We start from the raw sequence: 20,477 nt of genomic DNA, 5'->3' as shown, positions 1-20,477 counted from the left end.
TTCTAGAGTTTTTCAAAATATAGTCTGTCAGATTAATCTGGAATGATTTACATTGATCTATAAAAAAAAAAAAAAATAGTAATAATAAAAATAACACTCCATCCTGCTACTAATTATTTATTGACCTGAAACATAGAACAAAGACAGAGTTAGAACAAATGCAATAGGTAGAGTTATGGCTCAGATGATTTGTTCCAAACAATGAAGATGTACTAAACTGTATATGTGGGTGTGGGTGTGTGTTCTGCATACACAGGCAGTCTCTAGCAGAGCTGCAGGAGAAGGAGCTGCCAGAGCTGAGGAATAAGCTGCAGAACGTGAACCGTGAGATCGAGAAGTTAAAGGGAGACATAGAGGAACAGGAGACTCTATTGTCCATGTTGATATCTGAGGAGGACACATCCAAGGCCTGCCTGCAGGACATTTCTCTAATGGACCGCTACCAGGTCTGACAAACATCCTTAGGTTATAATGTTATAATGCATTGCAGTGCAGTTCAGTATGTTGTCAAATATCAACATAACCCTGTGTAGAGCATTTTGATAGTAAATAATAATAGGGTTTGATGAGTTGCAGTAAAGACCATGCACCAGTAAAACAGTAAGGTTGCAATTATAATACTATCACAAATATTATTATGTGGTATTCACTGGTTTACTATGCATTACTATATCTAGCATCCTGCATCAGTTGAGTAATGACCCTTGCATGGTTGTGACCCTAACTTACAACCTTTTAAAATGTTCCTGAATCCCTGTTAAATCTCTGTTAAAAGGTAAATGTTCCCACAATAAACAATGTTTCCACAATAAACACTTATAGTGACCTAATTTATTTATTAATCATGTTATAGCACCCCTACCTGTATAGTTGTCTGTCTAGTTTAATAATTAAATGTAATTTTGTTGTTAGGTCAATGTGTATACATATGTTTGTGATGTTGTATTTGTATATTATATAATATATTTGTATATTTGTTATATTGCAGCTAGATCTGAAGGAAGTGGAGAGGAAGATAGCCCAACATGCAGCCAAGCTTCAGGGAGTGGATCTGAACCGGACAATGCAGCATGTTAGCCAAGAAAAGCAGGAGACTCAGCATCGTTTGGACACCAGTATGAGCACTGAACATTTCACATCCAGCACCTTAGACCAATGTTTCTCCAGCCAGTCCTCGGGGACCCCCAGATTAAATAGTATTTTGCTCCTACCCTACAGCAGAATTGTAAAAAACAACAATCATCTGGGGGTCCATGGGGATCGTCTTAAGAACTACTAGGGGATCTTAGCATTGCACAAATCTGAGAGGTCTGTTAATAAGTACCCAAATTATTCTGGCTAACTAAGGACCTAATTGAGAATGCACAGTTGCAGCTGTATTTAGGCTGTATTATTACGATCACAATCTTCATTTTTTATGTTCACTTTTTTGATGTAATGTGAATAGTTCTTAACATTGTATCCTAATGTCACAATGAATGGTCCAATTGAAATGCTCTAAAATGACTTAAAGCGTAAAGTCTTTTCACACTGATGCCCATCAAACCTCCATTAAAGTTGCTGTTTTAGAGAGGTTTTTGTGCAACAATATATAGCTTCTATATATAATCTAAATAATTAAATTAGATTGGATTAGGTTAGTAGTGCATGACTGAATTGTATGTGTAACATGTAGATGAATAGTGAGACTAATTCTTATGTTGTCTTACTTTGGCTAGACATTATTTGGACCATTATGTGACTATTAGAAAGATTTCATTTTTATCTGTTGCTCCATGTACAGCCTGCAGTAAGATGGAGCTAAAGCGCAAACTTATCCAGGACCAGCAAGAGCAGATCCAGACCCTGAAGAGCAGTGTAAATGAAATACGCGCAGAGAAGCTCCAAATCTCTAGCAACATGCAGAAGCAGCAGCAGCTGGAAGAGCAATGTGTGGAGTTAAGCACTGAGATTCAGGCGCTGCACAGAGAAATACGGGTAATGCTCTAAAGAGCGCTAGCCTCTGCTTTTTCCGTAGTATTAAGATTGTTTTTTTAGCATTAAGTCCACCAGCAAATAGATATTTGATTTACCTAATTAATCCAAACTTCTGTGACTACATGGAAAGTATTTGGACAGTATTTTAATAGAATTCTTTATTAATACCGCCCAGCACTGTCACTGTCCCCAAGTATGTCCCCAAGCTTGATCTAATTTACTCTTACACAGTTTAAAGACTGAAATATCCTTGTCCTTTGCTGTCATGATTTGTGCTATAGGAAGCAAAAGAGCAGGTGTCTCCACTGGCAACCACTTTTGAGAAGCTCCAGCAGGAAAAGCTGGAGCTAATTGAGAAGAGAAGGCAGAAGCAAGTGGAAGGTCAGGAAAAGGTGTGTGGCTTGGCGACTTCTCTCTTTTTACTGTGGTTTCATTAGTCTACAGCTACAATTCCAATAATGTTTCCCCACATTTTTCATATTTTGTTTGGAACATTCCAGCCTTCAATACATGAGATATATTGTCCTCTCTTAAAACACATTAGAGGCATTATTCTGCAACAACAAATACCTCAGTATTAACAGCAGTGCAGAAATTCCTTTTAACATGGGGTGATGACGCATCCCAAATGGCACACTTCTACACCTTACTTCAATAATAATGCTAATAACGCAAATCAACTGATGTCCAAACTTTTGCTGATTAGTTAGTCTTTGTCTGCATAAAAGCAGTGTTGAATGGATGGTGTTACTGCACTGTCTTTAGCAGGATTTAGACAACACTGCATGGATGAATTGCTACCATAATGACTAGAAAGGGGTCGTTTGCGGTGAGCCTACGCCATCAAAAGGCTCTTGGAAACTGGTGAAAACTGACAGAAAGAGAGCTGACTGACCTAAATCCACAGCAAAGTTTCAGAGAGTCAACAGTGTGTGTGCTAGGCAGCTCAATTCACAAAACCTTGTAGCAAACCTTAACACTGCACCAAATCTTAGTATCAACTCTGAAGAGAAGATTTGGAGCTTCAGGTTTGACTTCAGGTGGAGTGGCAGTATGAAAATCTGTTACTACCATTGTACTACTGAAAGAAAAACCTTAGACCGTTAGTGTACATATCAGCCATATGTCAGTTGTTTTATTTTACCTGAAATTTCATTTTGGATTTTACCTTAATTTGCATTTCAATAATTACATAAAACATTTTTGCTTTGCAAGTAGCTTAATGTTCTAATCTGCAGGATCCCATCTAATCTTGCATCACTGAATATGTTGTCTGTACTGTTTCAACATATGTGCAGGAGAGCAGAGGAAGTGTGGCCTTGCATCTTTGTGTGGAACATAGTTCTGCATCCAACACAAATTATACCACATAGGCTTTTATTTCAGATGAATAGAAATTCATGGAATAAATGGAAATGTGGTGAACAAGGCAATATGTTTCTGGATCTTTAATGTTTTATTGTTTAATGTTGTATTGCCTCTCTGAGTACACAGTTGACTGTGACCGTTATGATGACAGTGAAACTGCTTATGTTTGCAGACAGTACCACAATGATCAGGCTGATAACGAATCTGCATATAGGAAGACTTTTTAGACATTCTTCAACTGTGCAACTTCCAACTCAATATTTGCTTAAACTAAGAAGTGAATTGATTTTAGGCTGTAAGACCACCTAAAATTAACACTGAAGTACAGTAGAAGGGAAATTGAAATGATAGTGTATGATAGTGAGATGTTAATGTGCCTGAGATTCTAAATATTGCACTGCACAAAGAACTTTGTACTTTGCACAAAGTAAAGAAATGGAAATCCACTGGTCCTTTTTAAAGTCAGTTATGCAAAATTTCGGTGTAACGACACAGCCTGTTGGGATAAGTGTTAGTTACAGAGGGTGATTAAGATTGATCTATGATTTACGAACTCAGATTGTAAAAAACAAACCTCTAAGAAAATAATAAGTGATGCTAAACCTTTAAGTGCTAGTATGTATGTGTATTTATGTTTTTGTGCCCCACTGTAGATTAACACTATCAAGGAGAGGATCAAGAACTTGTCCAGTCTTGAAAGAGAAATTACCAGGTACATTGAAGAAGGAAAAGATGAATACAAGGAGGTATGATTTTTTTTTTTTGTTTGTTTGTTTTAAATAGTAAATAATCAGTTTGTTGGCAATATGATGCGTATCATGATATAGGGGTTACGATTTAATATATTGCTATATATTACTGTAAGCAAATCCGATTTTAGGCAAACTGTCATAGTATAAAAAAACACCACCATATGCATAAAATCTAAGTGAAAGAAAAGTTGACTTGTTATGCAATCAGTGGGATCAGAAGACAACACTGCTACTGCAAGTACAACTCTGCTGTCTAGCGGTCAGGATTTAACACAAAATGAGCCACAGTCTTTGCATGTTATATTCAAATACACTTTAATACTATCAATAGTTTGTGTTAGTTTATTTTTTTGGGAAGTTTCCACTATTTAATGCATTCATATTATTTCTTCTTTCAGCAAAAAGAAGCCGAACTTCAGGAGACAAATAGCCAGCTGCTAGAAGCAGAGAAACAACGGGAGAAGATCAACAAAGACATGGGCAATATCCGACAAGATATAGACACTCAAAAGGTTTTCTGTAATTTAAAGTATAAGAGATTGATGTTGTCCGAATCCTTTGTCTCTAGCTGTGAATGATTATTGTTTTACTTTCCTTATAGGTTCAAGAGCGTTGGCTACAGGATAATTTGACCCTCAGAAAGCGTGTGGAGGAGCTGAAGGTGGTGTGCAAGAAAAGAGAGGTCCTGCTCAAGGAGATGGGCAACATGAAGGTTATAGAGTTGCGCAGGTAAGTAGATATTAGTCAGAAGTTGATTATTATTTCAGAATTGTGTATTACTTTCACCTTTTTTCAGGTTATGAAAGGTGTCTACAAAATTGTAAGTACAGTTGTGCTAAAGTTAGGCCATGTAATGATAGAATCACAGTTCACAAGATAAAAGATTGTGTGAAGATTTTCTGTGACCTGATCCGTGACCCTGAACTTAGAGTGCTATGAATGTTCTGTGGGTAAATGATTTACGGAGCAATCAGAAAAAGTGAGTGGAACCTCTTTGTGTGTAATCAAGCGGTTAAAATGTAAAAATGAGAAGTGTAAACGGATAACTTGTTTCTGTGTATTTTTGTGTGAATTCAGTGTAGGGCTGGGGAATATGACAATACTTTATTGTATCATGATAAATGTTATTGTAATACACAATATACATTTTTGAGCGTGTCATGGATATCATCAGTGCTTAAGGAACACTGACCAACTGAAGAGTATAACTAGTCCTGTTTAATGAGAGGAAGTGCAGCACATTTTGAATACAAATCACTGTACTATTTGAATTGCTGTTTTTGTCTTTTGCTGAGTCTTCTGCTACTGATGCATTTTGTATTTGTGTCAAAATATTGTGATGAATATTATGATATTCTCTAACCATAGTACATAGTATATTGGCCATAACTGCAGCTGTTGTGCCTTTGTAAGCTGCAAGTGTGACCTTATTTTTTGTTATGTACATTGTGAGAGTTTTCTGTTTTATAAACTGCTATTTGACACTTTTTTTTATACACTGCTATGTGACACTTTGTTTCTGTTAAGAAAAAAAGAGGACAATCGATTGTATTTTTGTTTTAGTGAGCGGCGCGAGTTGGAGCGGAAGGTGGAGGATTTGAAAAAGAACCGCAGTGTGGCTTTAGGCCGTCAAAAGGGCTTTGAAGAGGAGATCCTCCGCTTCCGCAAGGAGCTGCGTGAGGACCAGTACTGCCAAGCTGAGGAGCAATTCCGGGATAAGATGATAGTCATGAGAACCACTGAGCTGGCTAACAAAGACTTGGACATCTACTACAAAGCACTTGACCAGTAAGTGGGTGGCAAATATTTTTTGTTTGCTTATTGTGTGCATTACAAAACAACTACATTGTTATTCAATATTAGGGCTGTGTTTGGACTAGCACCTGGCGATACGATATGTATCGTGATACATGGGTTACACCATACACACCATTAAATGCATAAAATCTTAGTAAACATAAATTTACTTTTTACGCAATCTGAACAGTAGGATCTTAAGAGTACAACACAGCTGGCTAGCAGTCAGGGTTTAAAGCATCACTATGTAGCATATTTAAAGTAAGAATAACAGAATCTTCAGAATCATTGTGAAGCTCCACTGATGTGCCAACAAATAATAGGATAGCATCATATTTGTGTGAAATCTGGCAATATTACTCTACTGTCTCAGTCCATATTCTTCTGTCACTTTCAGTGATGGTTCTGTATATCTCAGCTTGTCCAGAAAAATATGTTTTTCAGGTTGGCCCAAAGCATAAGTTACACTTTGCGACTGTAGGGTAAGCCCAGAAGCAAGAAATACCAGTTTTCCATAGTTGTTGCTTTCAACACAACACAAACTGAACCACTGTCTGCCACCAATCTTTGCATGTGAAAGTCTTTTTTTCTGCCAGAATTTTGCCAGTTCTGTCCCATAGTTTTTGAGATCACCCTATTTCCAGCTCCAGATTGTTAGGTCTAAGTGGTACTTCTAGTTTTGTGTGGCACCCTGGGCAAATCCCCTCTCCAGCACCCCGCACCTCCAAAAGAACAGTACCATTCTTTGCTGTAATTTTTATACATATTTTACTTTTAAGATGCATGAAAAGACTGGAGACTATTGACTGCTCCCCGAGTAAGGTCAGCATACCCCTTGATTGCAATGAGGATTCGTTCAAATGCAAGCCTTACTTTACTAATAAAGCAGAGAAAGGATGAATGACTCATTCCATTCTGCTTCATTATCATCTGATCACAGCTAGGGGTTTGATGTAGAAGTGAGGAGGTGGGGATATTCCAGTATGATTCATGATCAAAAAGTCAGTATAAAACCAGTATAGATTCATATATGACCTAGAATTGGTCCCCTGGAAGAGCCAGACACATGCATGCTGACAGATGTTTGGAAAAATATAGCCCCAAAATCACACCACTACTTTTGAGCAAATTCTAGATGCACACAGGCATTTGGCCAGGTGTGCCCACACATTTGGAAGTTGTTTGAGTGATCATCTGTGCATTCTGTAATGCTTTATGGTCTTGAGCAGAGCAATTGTTATGTAATATTAAGTTGTCCTGAAAGGGCAGACTGTGTTGTACACCTGTGGATGCTCTTTCATTATGAACCTTGAATATTAGCTAAGGAAAATGCTAATAAAAATGACAACATAAAGTTTGGTTTTAGTAAGAGCAATCATTGTAGATCAAATTGTACGTTCTAGCAAGGCCAAGAAACTAGCTAGGCTACGTCTGATATACCAGCAAAATAATTTGAGTGTGAGAATGCGGAGAACAATCACTGGAGAGAATTTCTTGCTCCTATCACAGAAATAGGATTGTACATGTTTCTGTATGTGCATTTTTGCCCAGTTGGATTGTTTTCATTACATAAATCTGGGGTGGACAATGGACTTATTTTCACACAGGAACAAAAATGACTGTGCTTATATGATAAAAAAGAAAGTGTAAGTAGTTAAACGTTTGTGCTTCTAGTTCTTGATGGCCCTAAAGCACATTTCCTGTAATGAATGCACAGAGGAAGCTCGCTTCATTGTTGGCTTAGATTACCATCATCCAGTTACTGAGCATGAGGTTACAAAAGCATGCGTGGGGTCTTTTGACGCAGTCTGGCGTTGTCATGTTTGTATAGGATGTGTCCTTGTATCTAGTTTTCCCCCTCAGCATTCTTTTTGTCAAAGGTCTCATGCTCACACCTTTTCCCATGTTTTTTAAATATTGCTACACCATGTCCTAGGACAGCTCAGACCTAGCAACCTTAGTCCTAGAACATGGTACTCTCTCTTTGTGGTGCAAGTTGTGCAATTGGTTTTCTGGGCCTACACCTCTAATTTTATTTCACAAAGACAGTGGCATATAATTAATAACCTTAAGCCTTAATACTTCAGTTTATTTAAATGCCAGCCATGAATCAATTGTATTTGCCACGTATGTCCTTCTCAGCGATCCTAACCTAATTTTGAACATAAATTTTTTTAAATCCTTTCATTTGTTTAGTTTTTTCCTAACCAAGAAGCTACGGTTCATTCACACCACTCCGTCAAGTATAGTATTTTCTATTTCTATGTCTAGACTGCAAGTTCTCAACCGTTGTCCTGGATTACCCTCTGGCCTGTGTACTTTTGTGCTTTCCTGCTTTAACACTCTCACTTTAAATCAGGAAGGTCTTGCTGATTACTTGTATCATGTGTGTTGAGAGCAGGAAAACACCAAAAATGTACAGAGCTAAAAGTATCACATGACCAGGGTTTGGACCCCCTGGTGCAGACTATTAAAGAACACAATCAGAAAAGGTGTCAATGTCGAAGGGTATTTTGTTGGCAGGGCAGGTTGGATAAAAGAAGAGAAATGTGGTGGAGCCACATATTACAGTATGGTACCCATGTCAGGCAGACCAGTCTTTAGGCCTGTGTGGCTCAGAAGTTCTCAGAAGTCCTTTAGAAAATTTTCAAGACTTAAATGCTGCGTCATACAACACTTGAGGGGTTTCCACATTTGCCATAGACTTGTACCACCCGCTTGATTTGTGCAGAGCTGCATATTTCACCTACATTTATTTTGCCACACATGACATGACTAAATGCCCCTTGTGCAGGAGAAAACCAGTGTCCTCCTGTTCCATAGGATGTGAGGGAACATTTACCAACATGCCACGTTTTACAGTATAAATATAACCTGGCTTCATCTTAAGACCATTAATCTTTTACTCACATCTAACTTTTCAGTAAAAGACCTATGTACACACATCTAGAACTACAGAGAGGAATCGGGTCGGCTCTGATCTTGGAACATGTTTGGCTGGCTATTTTTGCATATTGTAGATAATAGCAGATTGTAATTAATGTGCAGCTGTCCAATGAATCACAAGTGTTCACCTTATCAACCACATATGTTTCCACTCTTTTTATGTTTATCATTCATATGACATTTTAAAAAATAGGCTAACATTACTAAATACATTTTTACTTTTACATAGTAATTGAGTGAGTATGCATGTAGGCAGCTACCCCAGAGGAAATCTGAAAGTTGCTGTTTGCAGAATTTTGTTCACTTGCTTGTCAACTTTTATCAGCTTAGACCAGTAGATTCTCATGAGATAGCATCACTGCACTTTCTGTACATCTATCTGATTGGAAAGACCAAGCTTAAGATTTTCATATTCTGCTACACAAAAATATATAAATAAAAAAAATAAAGGTGCAATGCCATAGAAGCAGCTAAAAAGCATTTTTCAGTACATAAAGAACACTCATTTCAGCTTAAAGGTTCTTCACACTTACAGTCCTTAAACAATCCTTTTTTTCATGGAACTAAAAGTGGTCCTTCTATGGCATTGCTCAAAGAATCCATGTCTAAGATCTTTTAATGTTTGTTTTTCTAGAACAATCATGAAGTTTCACAGTATGAAGATGGAAGAGATTAACAAAATCATTCGAGACCTATGGAGAAGCACATACCGTGGACAAGGTCTTTTTCCATTATTTTTTTATTATTTTTTTATTTTGTTTGATTGAGTCTTAACTTGTGTTGTGTTTATGAATCTTGATAGACTATGATGAAACATACATGGGATTATCTAAACCTATTCTTTTCCGTCTGTGTGTCTCAGAACAATCATGAATTAATAAATTGGTCATTTGGTATTTCATTCTTAAAATGTTTCAGCTGTTTGCAATAAACCAACCAAACAAGACCAATTTTAATAGCTCAACACAACTAATATAACATAATATAATTGGTTTGGGTGCAGTGGTGGCTCACTGTTGGGCCCTTAAACAAGGCCCTTCACCCTCTCTGCTTCCCGGGCGCCGCAGCAACGGCTGCCCACCACTGTTATGTGTGTGTGTGTGTGTGTGTGTGTGTGTGTGTGTGTGTGTGTGTGTGTGTGTGTGTGTTTGTGTTCACTGCACGGATGTGATAAAAGCAAAAGCCAAATTCCATATGTGTCCATCACAAATGGTAAATATGGTTGTCTTGTTGTCTTGTCAAGTGCTTTCTCCAGATTCAGTGCCATTTTTACTGCAGTCTCAGATTTATTCATATCTATTTATTCATAGTTGACTGGGGCGGCCACTCCAAAATCTTTTGGGACTTCTTTTGAAACCCAGCCTTGGTGGACTTTGAGATATTCTTGAGATTAGCGTCCTTTTGGAAGGTTCAATGATGTCCAAGCTTCAGCTTCCTCACAGAAGGCATGATGTTTTCTCCTAGGATTTCCTGATACTTCATTAAATCCATCTTGCCCTCCACACACTGCAGGTTTCTAGTGCCAGAAGAAGCAAAGCAGCCTTAGAGCAGGTGCTTTATTTGTCATCCTGCAGACATTCCGATGATTCATAGGCCTGAAAATGCTCCACAGAACAAAATCCCAAAACCGCCACGGCTTATTTATATGGGTTTTGAGCAGACTGGAGATGACTTTTCGTCGGTAGAGTGTGTGATGCATGAGAATCTTCAGTGTTTAGTATGTGCCTTACTGTGCAAACTAAGACCTTAGTGCCTGCTGCCACCAAAGCTTGCAGCTTGCAGGTGTTTTGCAGTGTCTCAAGGGTTTTTAAGCACCTGCCTTCTCAAGAATCTAGGAATAGCTTCCACTTCCTACCACATCAAGTAGTGTGACCAGTGTTTCTTTTATCTTGTGAACTTCCAACTGTATCTGTAGAAACATTCAGTGCCTTTTGTCCTCTATTTGTATCCTTTTCTTTTTTTTGTGAAAAACTCACTTGATGTAGCCATATTTCCACAGTCAACAAACCCTCCCAAGCCAGTCCAGGTATTTGATGTGATCTCAAGCACACCTGAACTAACGAAACCCCTGGTTTGCCACCTGATTTGCAAATGTGTGCTCTTATGAGACTGCAGTAGTCAACAAGAATGGCATTTTGTGTTGAATGTGGACAAAGCATGTGTTATATTAGTCATTAGCTATTTAAATTATTCTTGTTTGGTTTCTTGCAAATAGCTGAACATTTTGTACATTTTGCTAATAAACCTCATTTGCAGTGGGGGTTAAAATGTTCCGATTGCAACTGTATGCATGCTTCCTCTCAGACATTGAGTATGTGGAGATCCGGTCCGACGTGGATGAGAATGCTTCTGCTGGCGTAAAGAGAAGAACCTACAACTACAGAGTCGTGATGGTCAAAGGAGACACAGCTTTAGACATGAGAGGACGTTGCAGTGCTGGACAAAAGGTGTGCTATTAAGCAGTTAGTTACTTAACCAGTTAACCACATTTAGAACATAATTGGGATCATTTAAACTAGACACGCAGGCTTACTGTCCACTTATATCATTTAAACAGAATATTTTCAAGATGAAGTAGACTAAAAGGTCTGTCTCAGAGATGAGAGAGAAAGGGTTACAAACCCATTTTTAAGGCTCTGGAATGTAAGAAAACAGCAGTGAGAGCCCTGTCAGACTTCAGACAGAGAAAACAGCTGGCGGAAATAAGCACAACATTGCACTAGAATGTTTACAGCATAATGTGATGGGGGGGATGCTTGACGGAACCTTGATTGTCCAGTCATCAATCCGTGATCTGAAGATCAAGTGTAGTTGCAAGACAATTCAAGGCATAAGATCAAGTCTGCCTCAGAATATACTCATAATACATAATGTGAAAAGCTTTTACAGTGCATTGCGAGTCCTGACTAGAACCCCATTAAGATGCCATGCACCTTAAATGGGTGGTTCATGCTGCAGCCACCCATTTAGCCCTCCACTGTCACTGAAATGAAAGCAATTTTGCCAAGAGTAGACCCACATTTCTCCAAAGTGATGTAAAAAAACTGAGCTGCAGTGAAAGCACTTAGTTGCAGCTGTTGTTGTTTAAGGTGGTTTGTTTTGTAGTAATTGTAGCAGCCATCAGACTTGCTTTCGGAATCACTTTCAAAATGCTTTGTTTGATGGGTAATAAAAGGTTCAGGTTTAACTGTCAAAACTGTTTATCAGCTTTTTATTTTATTAATATAGTTAATCAGTTTTTATTTTACTTCCCATTTTGCACAGGTGTTAGCCTCCCTCATCATCCGTCTGGCTTTGGCCGAGACATTCTGTCTAAATTGTGGCATTTTAGCCCTGGACGAGCCGACCACTAATCTGGACAGAGAAAACATTGAGTCCTTAGCCCACGCATTGGTGGAGTGAGTGTGGATTTTAAATAATTTTTTTATTCCTTAAGATGTTATTGTCTGTGTTTGCAGTATTTCACAAAGCAATATCTAAGAAGCTATGAGCTTCATTTCAGAAATGGGACACCTTGCTAACATGCAGGAATTATATTATTCTTGATCTTGTGGCAGAATCATCAAGAGTCGTTCCCGGCAGCGCAACTTCCAGCTGCTCATCATCACCCACGATGAGGACTTTGTGGAGCTCCTGGGCCGGTCCAACTACGTGGAGCACTTTTACAGGATCAAGAAGAACCAGGACCAATGTTCCGAGATCACCAAATGTAACATTTCAAGTTTAAACACCTACCTGCACTGAAAGTTCACTTTCAGTATGTCTCCACCCTGCCATGGTTATGTATGGAAAAGAAGAGGCTTGCACATGAAAGTACAGATAAAGACACCAGAGACTTACAAAATGGCCAAAATGACAAAAAGTGCAAATGGAATGTAATAATTAGTAAATTAGCAAAAAGTACTCCCTGTACACTTCTGATGTAAGCATTTTAATCAGATTATCAGTTCAGATTTTTCATGGATTTCCTTGTTTTGCCATTGTCCTGTAGGGTCTGTTTTGTTTCTTATCAACAAATTAACATTAGCTATCAAGATACGTTGATATTTCATAAGCAATACTCATTACTGTTGGGGTTCTTTAAACTTTAAAAGCTTCTGCACACTCATACTCACCCTTTTTTTTCTTCTTAGTGAGATGTGGTTGTAATCCATCACTAGACAGATACAAGCCCAAATCAGTGGTTAAACACTAAATTCCCTTGACAATTGAAACTCAGTTTCCATTCCTATGTTTTCTTGCAGACATGTAGTCAATACGGAAATCCTGTCACAATGTAACAAAGTTGGCTGTTTGTCTGTGTGTTATCCAAAGTTTTGGTTACCATACACAGCAACCGACTTATACTTGTGCCTTTACTGAGAGATGAAATGTTCTGTGGTTTTTGCCCTCTGTAATACTGTTTCATAAAAAACATAATAAGTCCTGCCTTTGCATAATTATTCAGTATCATTTTAATCTGACACACCGTTAAGATGCAGACTGTGTTATATGGTTTATTTATTACTTTATTAATTGATCATCTACTGTTTAGCCATGTGTACATAGTATAGTTATTTGTCTAAATCCTCTAATACAACCACTGCATATTCTCACAGCCAGACACAGTTGCGGGAATTTTGTAGTCTCATCAGCACTCAGGCCTGGCTGAAACCTTTGCAATCTTTTTGGCAAATTGTCATTCGGCACTCAATTCCGCTATTCAGAGAATTCGAAAGCATCACTACATGCGAGACCAACAACCTAATCAACCACATCAAGATCAAGATTACTCAAGTCTGCCTCAAGGCCACTCGGCTCCTTAACGCTTACAATGCAAAATGTCTGATTCTAAGAAAGGACAAACGGTGTTTGTGTGGGTTGCGTGTCTGCGACTACATACGTATAAATGCACCCCCAGCAAGGGTTAGGATCACTTCAGTTAGGATCGACCATCAGAAGGGTCCTTCCAAGTTAGGCTCAACCAAGCTTTACTTAGTCAACCAAGATGAAGGCTGTCTTTGTGCTTCTCGCTATTGCTGTTACATATGCCTATGGTGGGCCTATTCAAGAGGCAAAGGAAATGAAGATAGCAGTAGACATTGTCCTGAAGAACCTGTCTAAGGTAAGACATGTTCAGTTTATTGCTTTTGAGTCACACTTGGGGAGAAAGGGGCTAGGATATAAGAAATTCTGCATTTGTTCTGCAACGTATATTACAATATTTCCTTTTTTGCTCTTGAAGCAGCCAAACACTACATATGTCATCGAGCTTGAGGAGAACATAGCCAGCCAGTGTGAGGTGAAGCACATCATTTTTCTTTTCATTTTCTCAAATGTTGTGTATGATCACCTATTCAGCAGTGATGCATGTGGTTACTTTCTAACAGTTTGATGTCTTCTTATAATAACATACTATTTTTCTCACCATCATGGGAAACTGAATAAGATATGTGAATTGATCATTTCCTGTGGCGTCTGTAACTTTCTAGTACAAAATATTGATTCCTGCTTGTTTTTTAGAAATGTTTTACTTCTATTTCATACTAATTTAATTTAATACTAATAAGAAGTAGAAAAATGCATAGATTATCTGCTTAATTTTTGATTCCAATGTTGTTTTTAGCCTGAATTTTTCTGTCAAGTTGAGAAAGTCCTGTCTGGAAACAAAGAGGTGCCCCAGCTGCCTAATTTCCAGGACGTTAAAAGCTTAATCAGGAAGTTGGAGGCACACAACAAGCATCATGTGGTATGACATATAATATAACATCCTTTTGTTAATAATTAGTCTTCATCATCTATTGTGAATGAATGCATAGTGAATCAAATGGTGTAAGAAAGCAAGTATTTGCACTGTTGGCCTGATCCCTGATCCAGGGATTAATTAGGTCACCTCTAGGGTCATTCTAATCTTAACATGGAGATAGCATGCAAGTGGTGTAGCACAAAATTGACTTTAGTGTAACTAAAGTAGACATAAGCACATCTTTATTGTTACAAGTGTGTCCTAAAATCAGATGTGTTCCTTTTAGAAAACCTGCACCGTCAAAAGCACAGGGCAAGAAATCAGCCTGCATCAGTTCCTGGAGAGCCTGAAGAAATGTATTCAGAAAAACATCTCCAATGCACCACGCAACTGAGCAGTACTCTTCTTTTCTAATTTATAAAAGGACATATTTAAATTTACTTGTTTGCCCCTATATCAAAAGCATTTGTATTTATTTTTGTCCTTATACCTTGTTTTGGAAATAAATATATTGCAAAATAATTACATTTCTATCTTTCTGTGTACAGTATATACTCATTAACCCATCTTACTTTATCAGCAGCTTTCCAGGAATATAATAATGCCTAATGTAGCTTCTAGGGTGTGTAGAAGCATGAGTTCACTCACAAATTATTAAATAAAAAAAATATGAATATGATAACCCAAAAAGCACAAATGTAAAAAAAAAAAAAATCAATGTAGATCAATGGATGGACAGAACGACATAGAAAACTTCATTAATCCTGAAGGAAATTCCGGTAGCATGTGTATACAGTTGGGCATAGTAGTCCATGGTAGTCCATGTTGTTGCTGTCCTGGACAAAAAATAAATAAACTACTTAACTGAACACTGCAGCTTTTCTTCACATTGTCTGAACATTTCATGATGAATAGACTAATAGAACTGCTCCAAAATGACTTGGAATAAAATTTACTTTAAACCTTTAAATAAAGGTTTTATTCTTAATTAATAATTAATTTGCAGACACATACATCAATACATTTGAGGTAAAAAAAAAAAATACACATATACAGTTCTATCCAAACGTTTGCACCCTTTCACACTTTAGTTGTGTGTGTGTGTTAGAAAGTGTTGGCCACGGTTGCTAGTCAAACAAAACACAATACATAGAAAATACTATTAAAATCCTTAATGGCCTGTGAGTGTTGCAAACGCTCACATTTTTTTGACATCTTGGTCTTCGTTTTAACACACAAACAACATTTGCAAGTTGTCATTTCTAAGTTCAGACTTTGTAATGTACCGAAATGTGCGAGTAATTGTTTATTAGGATTTGCTGAAACTACGGAGACTGTTCTCAATTTAAAAAAAACAAAAATGACCATTTTTTTAAAATATAGGGTGAAAAAAAATATGAAAGGACACCCAATGAAATTCTTTTGTCTTTTTGTAATGTTTTAACATGCAGATTTATTTTAACAATTTTGAGAAATGCCAGTAATGTAGCTAAATAAACAAAAATCATTTGTTAAATATAATGATTAGAAGTGATAGGACACTCCCAATATTTTTAGAGCCTGTCTTATTTAAACATCAGACATTTAACGAGATGGAAAGAAGGTAGTAGATGCATATGAGTCTAAAAAGGGATTTAAACAGAAGTCAGCCGTTCCGCTGTCCAGGAAATAATTTACAAGTGAAACGACGGCCAGCATGGCCAGGTCAGTCCGTCCTAGCAAGTTCAGCTCAAGAGCAGACCGCAAGATGTGTAAAGAACTCTCCAACAATCCTCCAATGTCATAGCATCTACCATTAGAAAGAGATGCCGCAGGTTTGAGATATGCAAAAAAATATAAATAATAATAATAATTAATAAATAAGGAAATCGTCTAAAGGTTTACAGATAACACCTAGAGAAAGACCAGGGCTTTTGGAACATTGTGCTTTGGGCAGAGTGAATCCAAAGTTGAACTCTTTGCCACAGTAACAGAAGACATCAAGCACAAGAACCTCAAAAGGATAATAGAAGTGCGTGGTTAAAAGTGTGTCACTGTCCAAATACTTATAGCAACATCTTATACACACAACTGTATGTGTATGTACTGGTTTTAATAACATCACAAAGACACATGGAGGTGGAAATGTCATGGTTAGGGGCTGCACAGGGCCTGGAGAGCTCTCCAACATAGAGTTCGCTGTGAATTCTTTATTGTATCAGAAGGTGCTTGAGTAAAAAGTGAGACCATCATTGTTACACTGAAGTTGAAACATCACACACCTGAAAGAATTCTGCAAAAACCTTCTCCCAGGCGATAGCACAGATTGGATTGGTAGGCGGTTATAGAAAACGCCTATTGAGGTAAGAAAAAATGGTTTCACGCGTATTCTTGGTTTGCTCATTTTTTTTTTATTTATGTTTGGACAGATGAAATTAAGATTAACTCAATGATCTGAAGTAATACTGCATGATCTGTCAAACATGGTGGAGGCATGGGCATGTATGGTTGCCACTGTGGAAAGAATGTGCATCTGGTCTGTCCAATTACTTTAGAGTGACTATGTGAAAAATGGCTGTACTTCCTAAGTGGTGAATGCTATTTTTGTGTTAAACCCTTTTAACTATAGCTGAAAATCTAAACTTCAATACCATCTTGATTGTCATTTTAAATCCACTGAAATGACGTACAGAGGTAAAATGATTAAGCCCTTAACACTACACACTAAGATGTATTATCCAAAAACTACAGGGACTTCTGTACGAACTGGTGCCATCCTCTGTCATATTTATGCTCTTCTTTTAACATTATACTAACTAGTCAGGGATAAGTCACAACTGCTGTGCCCTCCTGCCACCGTCACAGTTTCTCCTGATCTACTATTAAATGGAATTGTGCTCCTTTGTATTTTCGGCTTTAGTCAAAGGCTTTACTAAACACTGCAGTCCCTTCATTTATGTGAACATCATTCATTCTGTTTCTCTATATCTGTTTCCCTCTCATTCTCACTCTGCATTAATCATGCAGAGAGCTCTTGCGTTTCAGTGATGCTTACTGTCGGAACCGTTCATATTATTTTCCTGTGAATCCAGCTATTAATACATATTCACTGAGGTTGTGATTATTAATAAACCCCATCACTAAATAATTTAACTTTGCTGAATATTTAATGATCTATTCAAGATAAATAAGGGTTCAGTGTCATTTCCTGCGCTGTAAAGTGTCATTGTGCCAAAAAGAATACACTTCATTGGATCACACACAGTACAGAATGGCCTGAATATTCATATATTCATTGCTGCTTTTATTTATTTATTTAAATAAATAGAAAATACCCACTGGACACATCTGTTAGGCACAGAGGACCAAAAAAGCACATTTAAATGAGACAACACTAGATGTCAAATGTTGTGGTGGATTAATAAGTTGACACATGCTTTTTTTGGGGGGGGGGAAGTACGCAGATATCCGCTGGTCCCTTGAGATGACGCACTGGGGAGGGGGACTATCAAACCCTTTCCCATTCTCAGTGAAATGCTAATGACCTAGCATGGCTCCAGGCTATGGCGTCTCCCCTTATATTGAACTTCCGCCCTCACAGGTTTGCAGGATTTAAAGTGAGCTCGGATGAAAGCTGCATTTTAAAGGCTGTGTGAACACCAGGATAATGGCAATAGGCATGCCTCCTTCAGGTTGAGGGGACTTGCTTTCATGAAACGACTGTGGAGAGTTTTGCCTCGGGGCAATCCTCTAGAGAGCCCAGAAGTAGCACTTGGCTAGCAGCTGCTGTGCCATTTGCTGTCTCTGGATACACACCAATCCACAAAGGCCTCTTCCTTTTTTAAATGGCATTACAGTATGTTTTAACCAAAGTAGTCTAATAGTGTGTTTATATGATTCTTGTATGATCGTAGACTGAACTTCCATGTTACTACTAGGTGACAAAGTCATTAATGCAGGAGTTGAACTAAAGAGAACTGTACTGGAGTGACTTACACCTCTCTGCTCTGCAATCCAACATCCGCTAAAGAAGAAAAAGTCCTTTATATTCTGGAAATATTACAAGGAACAAAACCTAGAAATTAACAATATTTAAAAAAAAAAAAAAAAAAAAAAAAAAAAGAAGTTGTTAAATAAGTGCATTCATCAGCCTCTGGTTCTAATTTAGAGAAATTATAGAAAAAAGTAGAAAGGCTGGAAATATCAAATACAAAGTGAACGCTTGTGAACAAACTGAGCATACATCTAAAGTGGTTGCTATGGACTTTCAAGATGATTACTCTTCTGGGTGGTTGCATTGAGGTTGCTAAGTGGTTGCTAGTCACTTCCTATGGTATCTCAGGAGGTTGCCAAGGTGTTGCTATGTGGTTGCTAGGCAGTAACTATGGTATCTCAGGTGGTTGCCAAGGTGTTGCTAAGTGGTAGCTATTTTGCTTAAATGATGCTTAAGTTGCTTAAGTTTTTTTTTTTTTCTTCTGAGACACAAGGACTGGAGAAGATGTGACATGAATAGGAATTTGTTGTGCTCTACACTGCGGAACTGAATAACATGTTAATTAGACACTGCTGATGTTTGGCCATCAATTGTTTCTTTTGTTTAATCATTAGTACTATGTTTTCTACATTTTCAATAACCAATGGTTAATGGTTATTTTTAATAGATAGTTTTACTTTGCCTTTAATTTCAAGTTTTAATCTTAGTCATGCTTTGGTAAATTACCCAACACTCAGTACTTTAGTGGGTTTTTTTATCCTAAAACAAAAATAACAGTATTTTCTTTACTGTACTTTGCTCAAATATGTGTTTATTCTGCTCTACACACCTCTGTGTTTCACAACACCGCAAACAATTCTATCCTTGAGAGACATGTCAGGTTTTTTTGTGGTTCAGCTCCCTCCTGCTTAAATGACAATGAAACACTGTTAAATGAAAGACTAGTGCCTGATAGTGAGAGGTTGGAGAACAAGTGGAGTGATATAACCAGCTCTGCATACATTATTCAGAGGCAATTCAAGAGCCAAGTCTCAACACATCCCTCGACCTGACTCGCTTTTAGGGGCGTCAAAGATTAGAGACTTTGGGTCTGTTACAGTCACTCTGTTACAGCTTGTCATTTAACTAGGATCTGTCTCCGCTTTAATCTTTATTTTTGTTTGTTTTGGTTTTATATGTATAGAAGTGGTTGTTCCCTTTATGTTCTGATTTACACTGTTTGTGTCAGTAAATCAAAGTGAGTTCTGTAGAAAGTACATTTCACACTCAAAAGGTGTTGAGGTCAGAATCATAGGGGAGGAACACACCAAAGGTTTTTACAGAATCTAGCTTTCTGTTTGTCATATGAATGGAAATCAATTCTACAATTAAAAAAGAGGGAAAAAAGAGGTGGGACATTAACAACAATTTGGAATTTCTTATGAAAAAAGGAGCCAGTATTAAAATAATAACCAGACCTCAAACAGGTCATTCAAGGTAAACATTTGATTTGAGGAAAACATTTTGAGAGCTGTGAGAGAAAATCCAAAAACAACAACATAGACTGAGAAAGCAAAGATTTGCTTACATTTAAAATATACACACATTGATCAAACATGATGGAGGTACTGTCATGGCTTGAGCTTGCATGGCTGTTCCCAGAACAGACTCATTCAGCTTTATTGATTAACTCATGGTGGTAGCAACAGAATAAATTCAGAAGTATACAGAAATTGTCTACCAGTTTACATAGTATTTGTTATTTACTTTAATTTACTTTCAAGACAGTGTTTCCAAATGTTTTTGGTCACATAAAATTAATATACATTATAAATGTTCTCAGCTCACATTTTAGAGCTCTACTCTTTGGTCTTTTAAAGCTGCACATGGACTACACAGGTAATGAGGGAGGAATCCAGTGTCATAGTTTTCTAATATTAACATACAGTGGTGTGAAAAA

At 37.6% G+C, this 20,477-nt stretch overlaps 1 protein-coding gene across 3 annotated transcripts in view; it reads left to right on the top strand.

The window, feature by feature from the left end:
- rad50 (RAD50 homolog, double strand break repair protein) overlaps positions 1-14,568 on the top strand; it is a 29,956-nt gene extending 15,388 nt beyond the window's left edge. For 2 of the 3 annotated variants that reach the window (XM_072661632.1, XM_072661634.1), the window contains exons 15-28: positions 257-446; positions 989-1,115; positions 1,784-1,977; positions 2,259-2,369; positions 3,999-4,091; positions 4,496-4,609; positions 4,699-4,826; positions 5,661-5,885; positions 9,475-9,560; positions 11,145-11,287; positions 12,105-12,238; positions 12,398-13,944; positions 14,065-14,121; positions 14,446-14,568. In XM_072661632.1, the coding sequence (XP_072517733.1) occupies positions 257-446; positions 989-1,115; positions 1,784-1,977; positions 2,259-2,369; positions 3,999-4,091; positions 4,496-4,609; positions 4,699-4,826; positions 5,661-5,885; positions 9,475-9,560; positions 11,145-11,287; positions 12,105-12,238; positions 12,398-12,584 (1,732 nt within the window). In that variant the 3' untranslated portion in view covers positions 12,585-13,944; positions 14,065-14,121; positions 14,446-14,568. The remainder of the gene's footprint in view (positions 1-256; positions 447-988; positions 1,116-1,783; positions 1,978-2,258; positions 2,370-3,998; positions 4,092-4,495; positions 4,610-4,698; positions 4,827-5,660; positions 5,886-9,474; positions 9,561-11,144; positions 11,288-12,104; positions 12,239-12,397; positions 13,945-14,064; positions 14,122-14,445) is intronic. The other variant, XM_072661635.1, reaches the window with a different exon arrangement.
- The last annotated feature ends 5,909 nt before the right edge of the window (positions 14,569-20,477 follow it).

The sequence above is a fragment of the Salminus brasiliensis genome, chromosome 18, assembly GCF_030463535.1.
Source record: "Salminus brasiliensis chromosome 18, fSalBra1.hap2, whole genome shotgun sequence".
NCBI classification, from domain to species: Eukaryota; Metazoa; Chordata; class Actinopteri; order Characiformes; family Bryconidae; genus Salminus; species Salminus brasiliensis.
This window is presented reverse-complemented; position numbering and strand designations above follow the sequence as displayed.